The sequence below is a fragment of the Salmo trutta genome, chromosome 1 (genome assembly GCF_901001165.1).
Source record: "Salmo trutta chromosome 1, fSalTru1.1, whole genome shotgun sequence".
Taxonomy (NCBI): Eukaryota; Metazoa; Chordata; class Actinopteri; order Salmoniformes; family Salmonidae; genus Salmo; species Salmo trutta.
The window spans coordinates 40,762,690-40,780,778 of NC_042957.1; the positions used below are offsets into that span (position 1 = coordinate 40,762,690).

At 44.1% G+C, this 18,089-nt stretch overlaps 1 protein-coding gene across 1 annotated transcript in view; it reads left to right on the forward strand.

The window, feature by feature from the left end:
* Positions 1–17,993, forward strand: part of LOC115195913 (radixin) — a 60,461-nt gene extending 42,468 nt beyond the window's left edge. The window contains exons 9-15 of the mRNA XM_029756263.1: positions 5,516–5,612; positions 6,945–7,108; positions 8,122–8,252; positions 9,550–9,710; positions 15,127–15,219; positions 15,425–15,709; positions 16,028–17,993. Of these exons, the coding sequence (XP_029612123.1) occupies positions 5,516–5,612; positions 6,945–7,108; positions 8,122–8,252; positions 9,550–9,710; positions 15,127–15,219; positions 15,425–15,709; positions 16,028–16,192 (1,096 nt within the window). The 3' untranslated portion in view covers positions 16,193–17,993. The remainder of the gene's footprint in view (positions 1–5,515; positions 5,613–6,944; positions 7,109–8,121; positions 8,253–9,549; positions 9,711–15,126; positions 15,220–15,424; positions 15,710–16,027) is intronic.
* Positions 17,994–18,089: the final 96 nt, after the last annotated feature.

Consider the following 18,089-nt stretch of genomic DNA (forward strand, 5'->3'; position numbering starts at 1 on the left):
CCAATGGACTTCCGTCCAGGTTAACCCACATCTTTAGTTAATCAGTACCAACGAAGAACATTCTTACCACAGCGCTCTTCCCTTCAACTGTCTCTCCCCTTTTGAAGAGCTTTTACTGTTCTGTCGTACCCAAGGTTGTTATGCAAGTCTGCGCTTCACCAAATACTTTGCTAAAGCTCAAGATAAAGATACAGATTTGATCAGATTACTCACGCGACACAAGCGGTAACTGCATAATTATTTGGTAAATACTTGTTCCCAGTCAGTTAAATTACTGGGTTAAAGTAGATTAAGACGTAATATAAGTGTTCCCTATATAGTCGATTGCCCAGGGGTCACTGACCAACTGGCAGCAACACTGGTTGAGTGACATCAGACCAGGGTTCAATAGTTGTTTCCTTTCAAGATGGGCTGGGTTTGCAGTTGACACTTTTGCGACTACTCCATTGGCTCTATCGGGCCAGACAAACTCAATTAAGCACAGCAAAGTAGATAATGAAATACTATTTGAACCAATGTCTGGCAGACGTGCCAAAGTAGTGTTTTGAGTGCAGTGCACTAACCTATTGCTGGGTTGTGTTGTTGACAACGGTCGTTGCTCCCTAAGAGCTCCATGCACTGTTTGAACTCTCCATGCCAAAAGTCTATTCAAAGCAGTGTGAATACGGCTCCTTGGGCGGTTAATGAGAAAATGTATCGACTCAGCCGCCCCCAGAGGACTCTGTCTGGCTAACATTTGGTAGTGCTTTAACTCTAACTTGAGTGTGTCTTTTGGGATTTCCCACTGTCTTACTCTCTACCCACATTATTGTGGCTTGTGTCCAAATGCTTGGGTTTAAAGTGAATCTAACACTCTTATTTTTACTTGTGTGTGTAGTGTAGTCTGATACCTGTAAATCTGATGAACCAAGTAGAAAATGGGGCGAGAGAGACACACAAACACAGGGCTGTGTGTCTGTGTAAGGCTCCGAGTGTCCTTGAATATGTGGGTGTGTTTGTGTTTGTGCACTCTGGGGCTCGGCAACAGAAATGCCTCTATGCTGCAGTGCACTCTGCTGTAACCATGGTGACGCCTACTGGTTTTTCAAGCTGTGCGGGACTTAAGAATGCCAGGCTGACCTAGAGTGCATGCCCCTCAATGAAGGCGGCAGGCTACAGACAATACATAGCAGTACTACTGCCAAGGCCTCTGAGACAGAGTGCATAGTGTAGACTCCTTAGACCCTGCTGAGGCACACACACACACACACACACACACACACACACACACACACACACACACAAACATACACTAGCATACCATTGCTCCTTTTTATGTCAGATATGGCCATCATGCCAACGTTTTACTCCTTAGGCCGTTTGTCAAGCAAACGCACACACCCTCATTCAGTATAAGACATATAGCTAGCTATCAGCACAGGGTTCCATTTTGACCCTGTACTAGAAAGGAGGGTATTGGATGTGTATAGTCGTGGCCAAATGTTTTGAGAATGACATGAATATTCATTTTCACAAAGTCTGCTGCCTCAGTATGTATGATGGCAATTTGCATATACTCTAGAATGTTATGAAGAGTGATCAGATGAATTGCAATTAATTGCAAAGTCCCTCTTTGCCATGCAAATGAACTGAATCCCCCAAAAACATTTCCACTGCATTTCAGCCCTGCCACAAAAGGACCAGCTGACATCATGTCAGTGATTCTCTTGTTAACACAGGTGTGAGTGTTGACGAGGACAAGGCTGGAGATCATTCTGTCATGCTGATTGAGTTCGAATAACAGACTGGACGCTTTAAAAGGAGGGTGGTGCTTGGCATCATTGTTCTTCCTCTGTCAATCATGGTTACCTGCAAGGAAACGTGCCGTCATCGTTGCTTTGCACAAAAAGGGCTTCACAGGCAAGGATATTGCTGCCAGTAAGATTGCACCTAAATCAACCAGTTATCGGATCATCAAGAACTTCAAGGAGAGCGGTTCAATTGTTGTGAAGAAGGCTTCAGGGCGCCCAAGAAATTCCAGCAAGCGCCAGGACCGTCTCCTAAAGTTGATTCAGCTGCGGGATCGGGGCACCACCAGTACAGAGCTTGCTCAGGAATGGCAGCAGGCAGGTGTGAGGGCTTCTGCACGCACAGTGAGGCGAAGACTTTTGGAGGATGGCCTGGTGTCAAGAAGGGCAGCAAAGAAGCCACTTCTCTCCAGGAAAAACATCAGGGTCCGACTGATATTCTGCAAAAGGTACAGGAATTGGACTGCTGAGGACTGGGGTAAATGCTTTGATTTTTCATTGCGATGATAAATGTGGTGTGTGATTTGGTGCATCTGGTGCATTTCCAATTTTGTTTGGGGCATTCGGAAAAAAGCTTGTCCAGAGGAGACAAGGTGAGCGCTACCATCAGTCCTGTGTCATGCCAACAGTAAAGCATCCTGAGACCATTCATGTGTGGGGTTGCTTCTCAGCCAAGGGAGTGGGCTAACTCACAATTTTGCCTAAGAACACAGCCATGAATAAAGAATGGTACCAACACATCCTCCGAGAGCAACTTCTCCCAACCATCCAGGAACAGTTTGGTGGTGAACAATGCATTTTCCAGCATGATGGAGCACCTTGATATAAAGCAAAAGTGATAACTAAGTGGCTCAGGGAACAAAACATCAATATTTTGGGTCCATGGCCAGGAAACTCCCCAGACCTTAATCCCATTGAGAACTTGTGGTCAATCCTCAAGAGGCGGGTGGACAAACAAAAACCCACAACTTCTGACAAACTCTAAGGTTTGATTATGCAAGAATGGGCTGCCATCAGTCAGGATGTGGCCCAGAAGTTAATTGACAACATGCCAGGGTGGATTGCAGAGGTCTTGAAAAAGAAGGGTCAACACTGCAAATATTGACTCTTTGCATCAACTTCATGTAATTGTCCATAAAAGCCTTTGACGCTTATGAAATGCTTGTAATTATCCTTCAGTATTCCATAGTAACATCTGACAAAAATATCTAAAGACATTGAAGCAGCAAACTTCGTGAAAATTAATATTTCTGTCATTCTCAACTTTTGGCCACGACTGTATATGTTTACATTTCTATGAGATTCTACATAACCCAGAACACACCACGCACAGTTGAAGTCAGAAGTTTACATACACCTTAGCCAAATACATTTAAACTCAGTTTTTCACAATTCCTGACATTTAATCCTAGTAAAAATTCTGTCTTTGGTCAGTTAGGATCACCACTTCATTTTAAGAATGTGAAATGTCAGAATAATAGTAGAGAGAATGATTGATTTATTTCAGCTTTTATTTCTTTCATCACATTCCCAGTGGGTCAGAAGTTTACATACTAATTGAGTGTATGTGGAAGCATTGCCTTTAAATTGTTTAACTTGGGTCAAACGTTTTGGATAGCCTTCCACAAGCTTCCCACAATAAGTTGGGTGAGTTTTGGCCCATTCCTCCTGACAGAGCTGGTGTAACTGAGTCAGGTTTGTAGGCCTCCTTGCCTGCACACGCTTTTTCAGTTCTGCCCACAAATTTTCTAGAGGATTGAGGTCAGGGCTTTGTGATGGCTACTCCAATACCCTGACTTTGTTGTCCTTAAGCCATTTTGCCACAACTTTGGAAGTATGCTTGGGGTCGTTGTCCATTTGGAAGACCCATTTGCGACCAAGCTTTAACTTCCTGACTGATGTCTTGAGATGTTGCTTCAATATATCCACATAATTTTCCTCACTCATGATGCCATCTATTTTGTGAACATGATGCTGCCACCCCGTACTTCACGGTTGGGATGGTGGTGTTTGGCTTGCAAGCATCCCCCCTTTTCCTCCTAACATAACGGTGGTCATTATGGCCAAACAGTTCTATTTTTGTTTCATCAGACCAGAGGACATTTCTCCAAAAAGTATGATCTTTGTTCCCATGTGCAGTTGCAAACCGTAGTCTGTGTTTTATGGCGGTTTTGGAGCAGTGGCTTCTTCCTTGCTGAGCAGCCTTTCATGTTATGTCGATATAGGACTCGTTTTACTGTGGATATAGATACTTTTGTACCTATTTCCTCCAGCATCTTCACAAGGTCCTTTGCTGTTGTTCTGGGATTGATTTGCACTTGTCGCACCAAAGTATGATCATCTCTAGGAGACAGAACGCGTCTCCTTCCTGAGCAGTATGGCTGTGTGGTCCCATGGTGTTTATACTTGCGCACTATTGAAGTCTTGGCTGATTTCTTTAGATTTTCCCATGATGTCAAGCAAAGAGGCACTGAGTTTGAAGGTAGGCCTTGAAATACCTCCACTTGACTCAAAGGGTGTCAATTAGCCTATCAGAAGCTTCTAAAGTCATGACATCATTTTCTGGAATTTTCCATGCTGTTTAAAGGCACAGTCAACTTTAGTGTATGTAAACTTCTGACCCACTGGACTTGTGATACAGTGAATTCTAAATGAAATAATCTGTCTGTAAACAATTGTTGGAAAAATGACTTGTGTCATGCACAAAGTCCTAACCGACTTGCCAAAACTATAGTTTGTTAACAAGACATTTGTGGAGTGGTTGAAAAACAAGTTTTAATGACTCCAACCTAAGTGTATGTAAACTTCCGACTTCAACTGTAAGTAAAATCTCTAGAACCGGCTTAGAGCTTCTGACCGTAGCAATTTGACTGGTAAAATCATTTTTTTTTCTATGAAACACAACTCTGTGGATAAGTCATTTGGAGATGTTACCTTATACAGCACCTATCCTTTTGTTTATAGATGACTCTAAATAAGAGTCCTTTACATTCCTTTGTAGATTCCTCATGTGTGTCAGCACGGGTCTGTAATTGATTGAAATACCAATTCAGGCAGCAGCAGGGTTTCCAGTTTGTCACTGTAAGGCGGTTCAGACAACATCCTCCGTATGGCCTAATGTATGTGTGTCCATTTTATATTTAGCAGGTACTATTATCCAGAGCGACTTACAGTAAGTAGTGAGTGCATACGTTTTCATACTGGTCCCCCGTGGGAATCAAACCCACAATTCTGGCATTGCAAGCACCATTCTCTACCAACTCAGCCACACAGGACCAAGTAAAGAAACCAGTCAATGTTTCTTTCTCCGGCACACAATGGACGAGCCCCGCCCGAAATTCCTCACACCTATCCCTATTGATACAGAGGCCAAGTACAATGCAGTAGTACGCACAGTCCTGCCTCAGACATTTACATGGAATTAATCCTATCCTATTTGCACTTGTTTCCTACAACAGATCCCATGCTGTGTCCCAAATGGCAACATTTTCCCTAAATATTGCATAGCCTATAAGGTGCCATTTGAGACAGCCCCAGTGTTTCCACTAACATTAAAATAATTTGGCTTCAGTTGGTTTCAATTAAAATATTTGCCTACCAATACCCTGGATTTTGATTTGGGATATAATCGGGAATAAATCTACAGAAGAAAATTAACTAATGTCCACTATTAAGCCATGTAAAAACAATACTATACTAACACTGGTTTGCCTCATTTCTCCCATCAGACTGACCCCAAAGATTGGCTTCCCCTGGAGCGAGATCAGAAACATCTCCTTCAACGACAAGAAGTTCATCATCAAGCCCATTGACAAGAAGGCCCCGGTGAGTTAGGCCTAAACGCTATAGATTCACACAAATAAGGCCATGCCAGGCTAAGCCCAACTGTACCGGGGCTAGCCTGGTTACACATCCAGCATAGTTTCTGGAACTCTGCTGGAAAGGACAATATCTATGCCAACACATTACAGTTTGGGTCAGCCCTACAGTGTGAATCAAGCATCGGACACAGGTCTCTGTGAAGCAGGATCACAATAACACTGTTTTGATGATCGATACTATTCACCAAATCACACACCACATTTAACATCACAATGAAAACAATCTGAAAGCATTAGCAAACAGCTGCAGCAGATGTCACGATGGACCAATATAAAAGACAGTTATCCTGGTCCCAGATCTGTTTGTGCTGTATAGCCAACTTCTATGGTCAGTGTTATGAAAAACAAACAACCATAGGAGTTGGCTATACAGCACAAACAGCTGTTTGCTAATGCTTTCAGATTGTTTTCATTGTGATGTTAAATGTGGTGTGTGAAGATGGTGTGTGATTTGGTGAATAGTATCAATCATCAAAACAGTGTTATTGTGATCCTGCGTCATGGAGACCTGTGTCCGATTCTACAGGTACATGGAGATGTTTTACTTTGCATGTACTGTAGATAAAGTTATTGTGTGTGTGTGTTGACTACCTCACCTCCCATGTTCCCAGCTCTACCTGCTTGCCTCGTCTCTCCTCTCCTGCTCTGTCTCCTTGGGGCTATCCTCAATCCCATCTCCCATTGTCAACAGAACCCTGGCTCCAGCCCCTGCTTGCACACACAGGGAGAAACACAGACACACAAAAGTTGGCGAGGACACACGTGCACACACACGTGCACAAAGACCCTGAGTGCTCTTCTAATGTTCATCAAGCCTCTACGCTCAACAGACCTCATCTCTTCTGCTCAAGCCAGTATTTGTGTGTGTGTGTGTGTGAGAGAGTGAGCATGCGGTCAGGCTAACTGGTCAGTAAGCGCATATGGGCAGTGTCTCCTTCAACTGAAAGGTTAAGTCATTCCTACTGCTTCCTTCAGCTGCCATTTCCACTTTCCATCCAAAGCAAATGGTCGCCGTGCACGTTGTCATGCAGAGTGTAAGACTCTAGCACAGAAGACATGATGTCTGCAAAACCGTTTTGTCTGACCCAAGTTGTTCTTTGCTCCACCCTCCTCCACCTCTTCCCCCCCCCCCACATCTTTCTATTTCGCACCTCTCTCTCCGACAAATCTCCCCACCACCTTTTTATTTCTGCCACCCCCCCTCTGTCTCATGGTCTCTCTCGCCCACTCTCAATCTCTCATCCTCCCTCTCTCTCTCACGCTCTCCTTCTCTCAGGACTTTGTGTTTTATGCCCCTCGTCTGCGCATCAACAAGCGCATCCTGCAGCTGTGCATGGGCAACCACGAGCTGTACATGCGCCGCCGCAAGCCCGACACCATCGAGGTGCAGCAGATGAAGGCCCAGGCTCGCGAGGACAAGCACCAGAAACAGATGGAGAGGTGTGTGAGTTTAGAATAGGGATGGTCAACACTCCTGGAGAACAACTGGAGGTGCATGCTTTTGCTCCATTCCTACCCAAACACCTGATCAGATTCAGAATATCACTCACAAAAAGAGATCTGTTGTATCAAATTTTATTGGTCACATACACAGGGTTAGCAGATGTTATTATAAGAGTTGTCCCCAGTAGCAAATATATGCCGTTATTCATATCCTCGAATGAATCTCTTGCTCCAAAGCTTAGCATGCTCTTCATTACAGCAAGACATGCTCAGCACCTTTTGTAGGCCTCACAGGTACTTGAAGTACTGCAGCGCTAGGTCACTAGCGTAAGTAGATTAAACCCAGCGTAGCGCTGATAATTCAATAACATGACTTCATTCTGTGAGTGAAGCAACGTGTGTGACAAGGCTGTGGGAGCTGGCTAGTGTTATCTGGACAGTATGGCCTATGCACAGCTGTTCAAACAACATGATGTAACAGTCTTTCATGACGCTGTACATGGCCGAGGTCTGTCACATACAAATCGCCTGTAGGACTTTCCCTACACTGCCAACCCCACACAAAAGGGAAAGGGGAATTATCTATTGGAGAATGTTCATTGTGTTTTTGGTCTAGATTGTTATCAATTACAATGTAATGTACATGTGTACGCTAGCTGCATTGTAATGTACATGTGTACGCTAGCTGCATTGTAATGTACATGTGTACGCTAGCTGCATTGTATAATGAAAGTGAACCAGCTTATTTAAAATCACAGTACAAACTACAAAGGGTATGTGTAGAATGACAGTTTGTCTGCTACACTGTGCCCCCGAAATGTGTTTGCTTGCTTTTGTGTGTGGGAGTGCGTGCCCATGTGCATGTGATTGTGTGTACGACGTGTGTATGTGTCTACTCAATGTGTTTAACATCAGTGTGTGCCCTCACACTCCGAGAGGGGCCAGTTTAATAGTTTATTAGCCAGCACACGTCATCCCTTTGTCTCACACTGGGCCTCCCTTATCTGCAGAGCCCAGCTGGAGAACGAGAAGAAGAAGAGGGAGGCCATCGAGAAAGAGAAGGAGCAGATGGAAAGAGAGAAGCAGGAGCTGGTGATGAGGCTCTACCAGTTTGAGGAGAAGACCAAGAAGGCAGAGAAAGGTAGGACTGGGAGAATAGGGTCTGACTGGGAGGACACTAGGGTCACCCAGAGCACATTTATCACCTAAATGTGTATGAGAAGGACCGGGGGTGAGAGAGAGTGTGTGTACCTGTAGAATTTGTGTGTGTTGGTGTGCATTCATACTTTGTGCGTGCATCGTTTTTATGCTGCATAAAAGAGCCTAAAACGGTAACGATATTTGAGAAAATTGCTCTCAGTTGACGACAATTTGCATTTCAACAGTTTTAAAACTGTGTTTGTTTCAATTCAGAGGTAATAAACAGGTGGCCTTGTGCTATGTGTGACTTTGTCACTGTGGACCTTAGATAGCCCGGCGGTACCGTTTTTACAGGGTTAGATATCAGCAATCGGGCTGATAAGGCATTTCTCATCGACCTTTGTTTGTAACCCTCTTCAGTGTTCACCGTATAGTGCGGTCTCTCGGATTTACGTGGCACACAGGATTAGTATTCCCATGAATATAGCTGTGGAAAGGTTTTACAAATATACCATGGAAGTAGAGCAGCCATGTAACTACAGTAAGTGTCGGATGGTTTGATAGTAGTGCGTTTTGCAATCGTAAGTTTGTAGTATTTCGTACTTCGTTTTGAAGGCCTGTTTCAGAGTTCGGTCCTTTATCCTTTTTTGCAGGCTGTTTTTTTAACAGCATTTTGCAGTACTGGACATGTAGTGTAATTTGGAGGTTTCTGCTGGGCAGAATTTTCACTTGGTCATTAGTCTATCACCCTCAAATTCAAATCTGGACAACTGCTTTTCCCCCCCATTCTTCCCCTCTAATCAGGAACTGTGTTAGACCTGGGACACCAAGTGGGTGCAATTCATGATCAGGTAGAACAGAAACAGCAGTACTTAGGACCTCGTGGGGTAAGATTAAAAAAAAAACCTGGTCTGTCAGTTAGTAAGCGAGGGAGCGGTTTACATTCTCTCTGTGTAATGCTAGAGAGTTGTTAGGAAACTCATGTTTGCTACATGTGGTTGTAGTATTTGTCTTGTTCTGTATGTTTCTCAGTGTAGCTATGTAGTGTGCATCTGTGTGCCTCACACTGTATGTATATTTGATTAAATATCTCTGTCTCATAGAGGTGTATCTGTCTATTCCTGTCAGTGTCACTCATCTCTTTGAGGCTCTCTCTTTGTGTCTGACCAGCATGAGTAGCATGTGTGTTTGGGTGCTTTCCAGGTCTTCTTTATTGCCCTAGATAGCGTAACACGTTGCAGAAATGTAAAATCTCGTGTGTGTGTGTGTGTGTGTGTCTCACCTCTCCGTCTCTACAGACCTTCAGGAGCAGATGCAACGTGCCATGCAGCTGGAGGTGGAGAGGAGGATGGCGGAGGACGAGGCAGCCCGCCTGGAGGCTGAGCGTCAGGCCGCCCTGCTGGCCAAGGAGGAGCTGGCCCGCCACGCCGAGGACCAGATGCACAACCAGGAGCAGCTGGTGAGAACCACCAAACAATCATGTTACAAACATGTCACAACCCCCTTATAACCTTGCTAATTGAAACCCAACTATAACCCTACTATACTGTACATGCTGAAATGGACTTATGTATCTATATGTGACTGACCAGAGTTCGAACTCTGGCCTTCTCCTGCACGCCGCAAGACTGTTAGCCCACTGAGCTAAAGCCTAGGCACCATCTCTTTAACATATACAACTCTGAACTACACCTCACTGCAGCGAACTGTGTAGAGCTGAAATAACCACTGTTCAGTACTGAAGAGCAAACAAAACCTGTACCAGACTGCTCCTTAAGACACCGTAATAATGTCCTTCAACACCGTATAACTGGACCGCATCCCATTATGCCAGACAGTGCCCACCCTGCTCTGCACCAGACCACCCACAGGGTCACTATAACAGGCCTGACAGTAAACCTGTAGACCAGTGTGCTCTCACTAGGCTATTGACAGTGGAACACTGAGTCTGTTTTAATAGGGGCAAGTTGGACAACATGGAAAACGCACCCAGGTGATATTTTTTAACAACGTTTCGACCCTCAGGTCTTCATCAGGCAACAGCCACAAGTTGGACAACAGCCACTCTGAACAAACCCCATAACAGAGCCCTTTGTCATGATAAACAGATATGCACCAGATAAATACACGATGAGTAACGATAACTTGGCTGTATACACATGGCGCCAGTACTGAGTTGATGTGTGGGGGTACGAGGTAGTTGAGGTAGATAAAGTGACTAGGCAACAGGATGGATAATAAACAGTAATGTAGGCTACGGTGTTTAAATAAATACATTTAAATCAATCAAAAGTATTTATAAAGCCCTTTTTACATCAGCAGATATCATAAAGTGCTTATACAGAAACCCAGCTTAAAACTCCAAAAAGCAAACAATGAATATGTAGAAGCACAGATGTATTTGCTCTAATAGGGCTTTCCTCAAACATGTAATGCATCGTCATTACCCCTATAGGCCCTACTAGTATGAACATTGCAACATTATCATCTGTTTTTCTCAATCTCCTCAGCTCCAGTGACTAAGCACTAGTCTAGCTTAGCAACCTGTTGAGTGTTTTCAATGGAGGCTGTGTTGGGCCTTTTTCAACCAGCCACCAATTTTACAGCTGAGAACACTTCAGAGGTTTTTTATGGTCAGACATCCACACTGTGTGTGTGTCGTGCTTTTGTGCTGGGCTTTGTGTGTGTGCAGTATTTACAACCCTAGACTTGACACACACACACTGCAAACAATAGATGCAGGTTACTCAGAACCCTTGCTTGTTTGGCTCTGGTGAAAACCAGTCAGTTACAGATGTTGTTTTGGTGCATTGCAGACAGAGGCCACCTGGAGTAGGATGAAGTTGCCCCTAGACGCTGATCTTGGATCAATAAAATTTTTCCCACTAATGGTTAAAGGGCAATTCCGCCACTTTTCAACCTCATGCTCATCATCTGCAGCACCAGACCAGTGTCTACATATGCTAAAACAGCAAGTGTTTCTATGATTTGAGGTTAAAAAGATAAGGTACAAAAAAATGCTTCTGTGGCATCACAGAGTAGGATTAAAAGTAAAAAAGTGATTTTCAAAATCAACGGGTTTCTAGTTTTTTCTTACTCCCCATGTCATCCTGGTACTGTGTTTGAAAATGACTGTTTTTAAAAGGAGTTGAGTGTAAAGCTGATCCTAGATCTGTGCAAAGGGGGAACTTCATCCTGTAGCGATGCCCCCTCAACTCCTTGGAGGCTATTCAGACAGAGCTCTCCTGTGACCACCCTATGGATCTTGATGGGAATAGCAACTCCCATCAAGATCCATGTAGAGAATGGAGATCCAAGATTACAGACAGTAACGCTCTGATAAATTACTAACAAAATGAATGTCATACTTTTATGGATGTCAAGCTCTACCCCAGGTCCTGAAGTGCTGGGCCCTACACTGAGCACTGTACTCTAATGTATATAATACACTGCTCAAAAAATAAAGGGAACACTAAAATAACACATCCTAGATCTGAATGAATTAAATCATCTTATTAAATATTTTTTTCTTTACATAGTTAAATGTGCTGACAACAAAATCACACAAAAATAATCAATGGAAATCCAATTTATCAACCCATGGAGGTCTGGATTTGGAGTCACACTCAAAATTAAAGTGGAAAACCACACTACAGGCTGATCCAACTTTGATGTAATGTCCTTAAAACAAGTCAAAATGAGGCTCAGTAGTGTGTGTGTGGCCTCCACGGGCCTGTATGACCTCCCTACAACGCCTGGGCATGCTCCTGATGAGGTGGTGGATGGTCTCCTGAGGGATCTCCTCCCAGACCTGGACTAAAGCATCCGCCAACTCCTGGACAGTCTGTGGTGCAACGGGGCGTTGGTGGATGGAGCGAATCATGATGTGCTCAATTGGATTCAGGTCTGGGTAACGGGCGGCCCAGTCCATAGCATCAATGCCTTTCTCTTGCAGGAACTGCTGACACACTCCAGCCACATGAGGTCTAGCATTGTCTTGCATTAGGAGGAACCCAGGGCCAACCGCACCAGCATATGGTCTCATAAAGGGGTCTGAGGATCTCATCTCGGTACCTAATGGCAGTCAGGCTACCTCTGGCGAGCACATGGAGGCCTGTGCGGTCCCCCAAAGAAATGCCACCCCACACCATGACTGACCCACCGCCAAACCGGTCATGCTGGAGGATGTTGCAGGCAGCAGAACGTTCTCCACGGCATCTCCAGACTCTGTCACGTCTGTCATGTGCTCAGTGTGAACCTGCTTTCATCTGTGAAGAGCACAGGGCGCCAGTGGCGAATTTGCCAATCTTGGTGATCTCTGGCAAATGCCAAACGTCCTGCACGGTGTTGGGCTGTAAGCACAACCCCCACCTATGGATGTCAGGCCCTCATACACCACCCTCATGAAGTCTGTTTCTGACCGTTCGAGCAGACACATGCACATTTGTGGCCTGCTGGAGGTCATTTTGCAGGGCTCTGGCAGTGCTCCTCCTGCTCCTCCTTGCACAAAGGCGGAATTAGCGGTCTTGCTGCTGGGTTGTTGCCCTCCTATGGCCTCCTCCACGTCTCCTGATGTACTGGCCTGTCTCCTGGTAGTGCCTCCATGCTCTGGACACTACACTGACAGACACAGCTAACCTTCTTGCCGCAGCTCGCATTGATGTGCCATCCTGGATGAGCGGCACTACCTGAGCCACTTGTGTGGGTTGTAGACTCCGTCTCATGCTACCACTAGAGTGAAAGCACCGCCAGCATTCAAAAGAGACCAAAACATCAGCCAGGAAGCATAGGAACTGAGAAGTGGTCTGTGGTCACCACCGGCAGAACCACTCCTTTATTGGGGTTGTCTTGCTAATTGCCTATAATTTCCACCTGTTGTCTATTCCATTTGCACAACAGCATGTGAAATGTATTGTCAATCAGTGTTGCTTCCTAAGTGGACAGTTTGATTTCACAGAAGTGTGATTGACTTGGAGTTACATTGTGTTGTTTAAGTGTTCCCTTTATTTTTTTGAGCAGTGTATATATTGTCATCGTTGCACTTTACAATGGAGTGTAATGTACTGTTTTCTCTTTTCAAAACTCGTTGAAGGGCTATTTTTACCCTGTAGGCACCTGCAATTTACCATGGGTGAGAAATTACACAGGGAACGAGAATTACCTGCCTCCAACCAAATTCGTTTGAATTGAAATTTGTTTCGGTTTTGTGTTTCTTGGTCCTGTGCAACTTATTCGAGAAGAAATTCTGAATAGTGCAAGGGTGCCAATATATTTGACCGTGACTGTAGGCCTCTCCACTCTGGTGCACCCAATGTGTAATGCACTGACACAAATGACTGATCATTGGTTGAAAGAAATGTAATAATAAGAAGATTGTGGGAGCTGTACTGTTAGGTTTCAGTGCAGCTTTTGATATTATTGACCATAACTTGTTGTTGAGAACTTATGCGTTGAACTTGTGGTTTTTCAACCTCTGCCATTTTGTGGATTCAGAGCTATTCAGGGCTAATAGAACTCAGAGGGTTTTCTTTAATGGAAGCTTCTCTAATGTCAAACGTGTAAAGTGTGGTGTACCACAGGGCAGCTCTCTAGGCCCTCTACTCTTTACTGTTTTTACCAATGACCTACCACTGGCATTAAACAAAGCATGTGTGTCCATGTTTTTTTGGAGTTACAGTATGTTTTGGAATGGGTTGCCAGTAAAAACTGGTCCTGAACATCTCTAAATCTAAGAACATTGTTTTTCGTAAGTTCTAGACCTCAGCTGAATCTGATAATGAAGGGTGTGGCTGTTGAATGAGTTGAGGAGACTAAATGACTTGGTGTTACCTTAGATTGTAAACTGTCATGGTCTAAACATATAGATTCAATGGTTGTAAAGATGGAGAAAGGTCTATCCCTAATAAAGAGACGTTCTGGTTTTTTGACACCATATGCCACAAAGCAAGTTCTCACAGTTCCTAAGAGTTGAGGAAAGACTGACCGCTTCACTTCTTGTTTTTATAAGAAACATTGTGTTGAAATGTCAAATTGTTCGCATAGTCAATTTACACACAGCACTGCCACACACACTTACCCCACCAGACATGCCACCAGGGGTCTTTTCACAGTCCCCAGGTCCAGAACAAATTCAAGGAAACGTACAGTATTATACAGCACCATGAATGCATGGAACTCCCTTCCATCTTATATAGTGCAAGTGAACAGCAAACCTGGTTTAAAAAAAACAAATAAAGCAACACCTCACTGCACAACGCCTCTTCCCATGTGACCCACTTGTTGTGTGTATGTACTGACGTATGTGTAACTGATAGATGCACACACACTACATGTTAATGTTTTTACATGCATGTACATTTTAGTCTTTTGTCTGCAATGTCTTTTTCGTTGTCTGTCCCCAGTAAGACTAGCTGTCGCCATTGGTGTCTGCCAATGGGGGTCCTAGTAAATCAAATCAAACGATGGTGGCCCACACTGAAATCATTATACCTCATCACCAGATTATTAGCCCTAGCACATGTTGAGACAGACTGGCCTACTCACTCTACTGCACCACAGTACTCTCAGCTTCTCTTTTCGCTCTTCTGGAAGGTGACTTATACATTCCCCACACAGTGTCCATCCATCTCTGTCCTAATATTCACCTTTTACTCCAAATGTCTCGCCCTCACTAAAACTTGTAGTCCTCCTCCACACTCCCGTACACCCCTCTTTTTCTCCATCCCCTCCCACAGACCTGTAGTCCTTTGTCTACTGTACCCTGACTGTCTGTGGCCTGTAGCCCTCCTCTTCCTCCGTCGTCGTCCTTCTCTCTCCCAGATGTTTAAGTCCTCTCCCTCCCTCCCTCCTCTCCTCTCTTCTGTTCTCTCCATCAGGCCGCGGAGCTGGCCGAGCACACGGCTAAGATCGCCCTGCTGGAGGAGGCCAAGAGACGCAAGGAGGAAGAGGCCGACACATGGCAGCACAGGGTGAGTCGCCCACACACACACACGTGAACAAACGCATGCACACCTAATGTATGTATGCACGCACAATTGGATGTGCAAACACGCTCGCAGGTGCCAACACACACACACAGTCACTTAATATTGAAGGTTGCATTGTAATGTGGGGCATTCTAGGGTGTTCTGTATTAATAACTTCTGTGAGCACCATCCCCGTCCCTTCCCGCAGGCCCAGGAGGCCCAGGACGACCTGCTGAAGACCAAGGAGGAGCTGCACATGGTGATGACGGCTCCTCCTCCGCCACCCCCTCCCCCCATGTTTGTGGAGGTGCCCATGTTCGTGGACAACCACGAGGTGATGACTGTGGCGGAGGAGCAGAACGACCACGACAGTGAAGAGAACAACAGCACTTACAGCGCCGACCTGCAGAATGAGGGCTTCAACGACCACCGCCTGGAGGAGGAGCGTCTCACTGAGGCCGAGAAGAATGAGCGCGTGCAGAAACAGCTTATGGTAAGAGAGAGGAGTTCGCAAAGAGCTGTGTGAGTTTGCAGGGATCGGTTGGTTGGTTGGTTGATGGGTTGAGTGATCGATTTGATTAATTCATTAAATCATTGTCTTGAGTTTTGTATTACTAGTAGCACATCAACCTATATGTATCTGCTGTCCTAGACCCACCCTATTCCCAGGGTGAGCTTAGGACATTTCCCCCTCTTACTCTTAGTACAGCTTGAGTTAAGTTGTTGTCCTCTTGTTGACTTAAAGTATGTCCTTGGTTTGTTCTTCCCTTGTTTACTTCTTGTTGACTCATTGACTTGTTCTTCCTTGCAGGCCCTGAGCTCGGAGCTGGCCCAGGCGCGTGACAACACTAAGCATACCCAGAACGACCTGCTCCACACAGAGAATGTGCGCGCCGGCCGGGACAAGTACAAGACCCTGCGGCAGATCCGATCGGGCAACACCAAGCAGAGGATCGACGAGTTTGAGGCCTTATAAGAGGGCCCTTTCCCCTAGGCCACGAGGGCCTCACAGCCACGTACCCTTTCTGAATAGTGTCTGAACTAATCCCGCCACTGCTACACGCACATGCAGACACACACACACGCAGACACAGAGACAGACACACTGTACATACACACATGCACTTGAGTGCACAAACATTTGACATTTTAGTCATTTAACAGACGTTCTTATCCAGAGCGACTTACATTAGTGAATTCATCACACCTACAAGAGCAGTATAAAGAGTGAGTGACACACATCTGCATCGCCACTTTTACTACAGTAGTTACCCCTTTAGCTCCCTAACTTACAACTTTAATAAACTGTCAGGCGGGGGGGGGCTTTTCACATTCTTGTAAGAAAACATACTAGTGCCAAATCTTCTTTGCTTTTAGCATAACAAATCTTCTTTGTTTTGATCGCATTTAATTACATACAATCACCATTGTTTTTAACCAAAGGTGTGATGATGAGTAGTGGGACTAAACCCTCGCTTTTGATTTTCTTAAATGTTGTGTGAATGTTGAAAAAGGGCAATATGTTGTTTTTCAAAGGGACCACTCAGAAAGGGGAAAATACAGTATAATGAAACTTTTACTCTTACTCTCAGAAAAGTGTACTATGTTCTGTTTTTCCATTATATTTTGAACACTTCATTTGTTTAATATTGTTCTACAGTAGCTTGCAAATCATGAATAGTTTAATATTTATACGGTATATGGATCATTTAATCTTGGTATGTATATTTTTGCTATTCTAATGGTCATGAGAACATTTATATGTATCAAAGGTTCTATATCGACCAAAATAATTGTTTCATAAGGTTTTCTTTTAGATCATTAAATTAAAGAGATTTATTTGTATATTATTACAACTTTGTTTTCTTAAATGGCTGCATTGGACCTTTTTATCTCAATATGAAATTATTTCTGGGTATCATTTAAGTACTGTGATTGTTTTAAATTAATATGGGCAAAGATCAATTTCTCAAGCAATAATTTTGCAAGGACTGTCTGGGAGTGGTCTGAGTGGAGATGAAAAACTAGCTCTTTCTTATTGGTCTATTAACTAACTAATTTACTGCATGGTGATGTCACCATGGAAAGGCCAAAGCTCCATCACACAACAATAGGCTAAAATTTCAGGTGGTCTTTTCAAACTTATCATTTTCACAATTTCACAGTATTATTACAATCTCCGTGTGGAAATATATATTTAAAACACAGGAAAATCACATTTTTGACTGCACTGGGCCTTTAATTAAATATTCTGTTGCATGTCATCAAATCAGGATAAGGAGATCCTATAGGTACTTTAGATTTTTGCCATGCAGTTCACGGTAGCTAGCAGAATTTCCGAGGCATAGATGCATCTTCTCCAGGAGCACTGTGCTTATACAAAAACATTTACTTTTTCCCTTTGTTCCCAATCACGTCACTCTTAAGCGAGGGATAAGAGGATATGTTTTTAGTCAGTATGTTATGACATCACCCAAAACTGGTTGAAACATTGTCATTACAACCAGAAACTAGTTGAAATGAAGTTATGACATTTCAACCAGTTCAGCACATGGTGGTGGTTGTAACCCCACTAGAGGCCTTCTATTGGATGTTCCGCTTGAGGCTTCAGTCCCATCTCGCCATTGACTCTTCTTTCTCTGGATGTGTACTAGACTAGTTTTTACTGACCTTGTAACCGATGACGATGCACAGTGCAGCCGCTGTCCTTTATTTAAACTGGATTTTAGAACGAGGTGTTCAACATATTGGCAATAAAGATTATGATTTCACTTTGATTTTTGTCTTACTGACTTGAGGCAAATGTTCCTTTTTTATTATAACAGAAACTCAAATAGAAAGGACAAGAAGAAACTAAGGGAAGGAATGAAAGA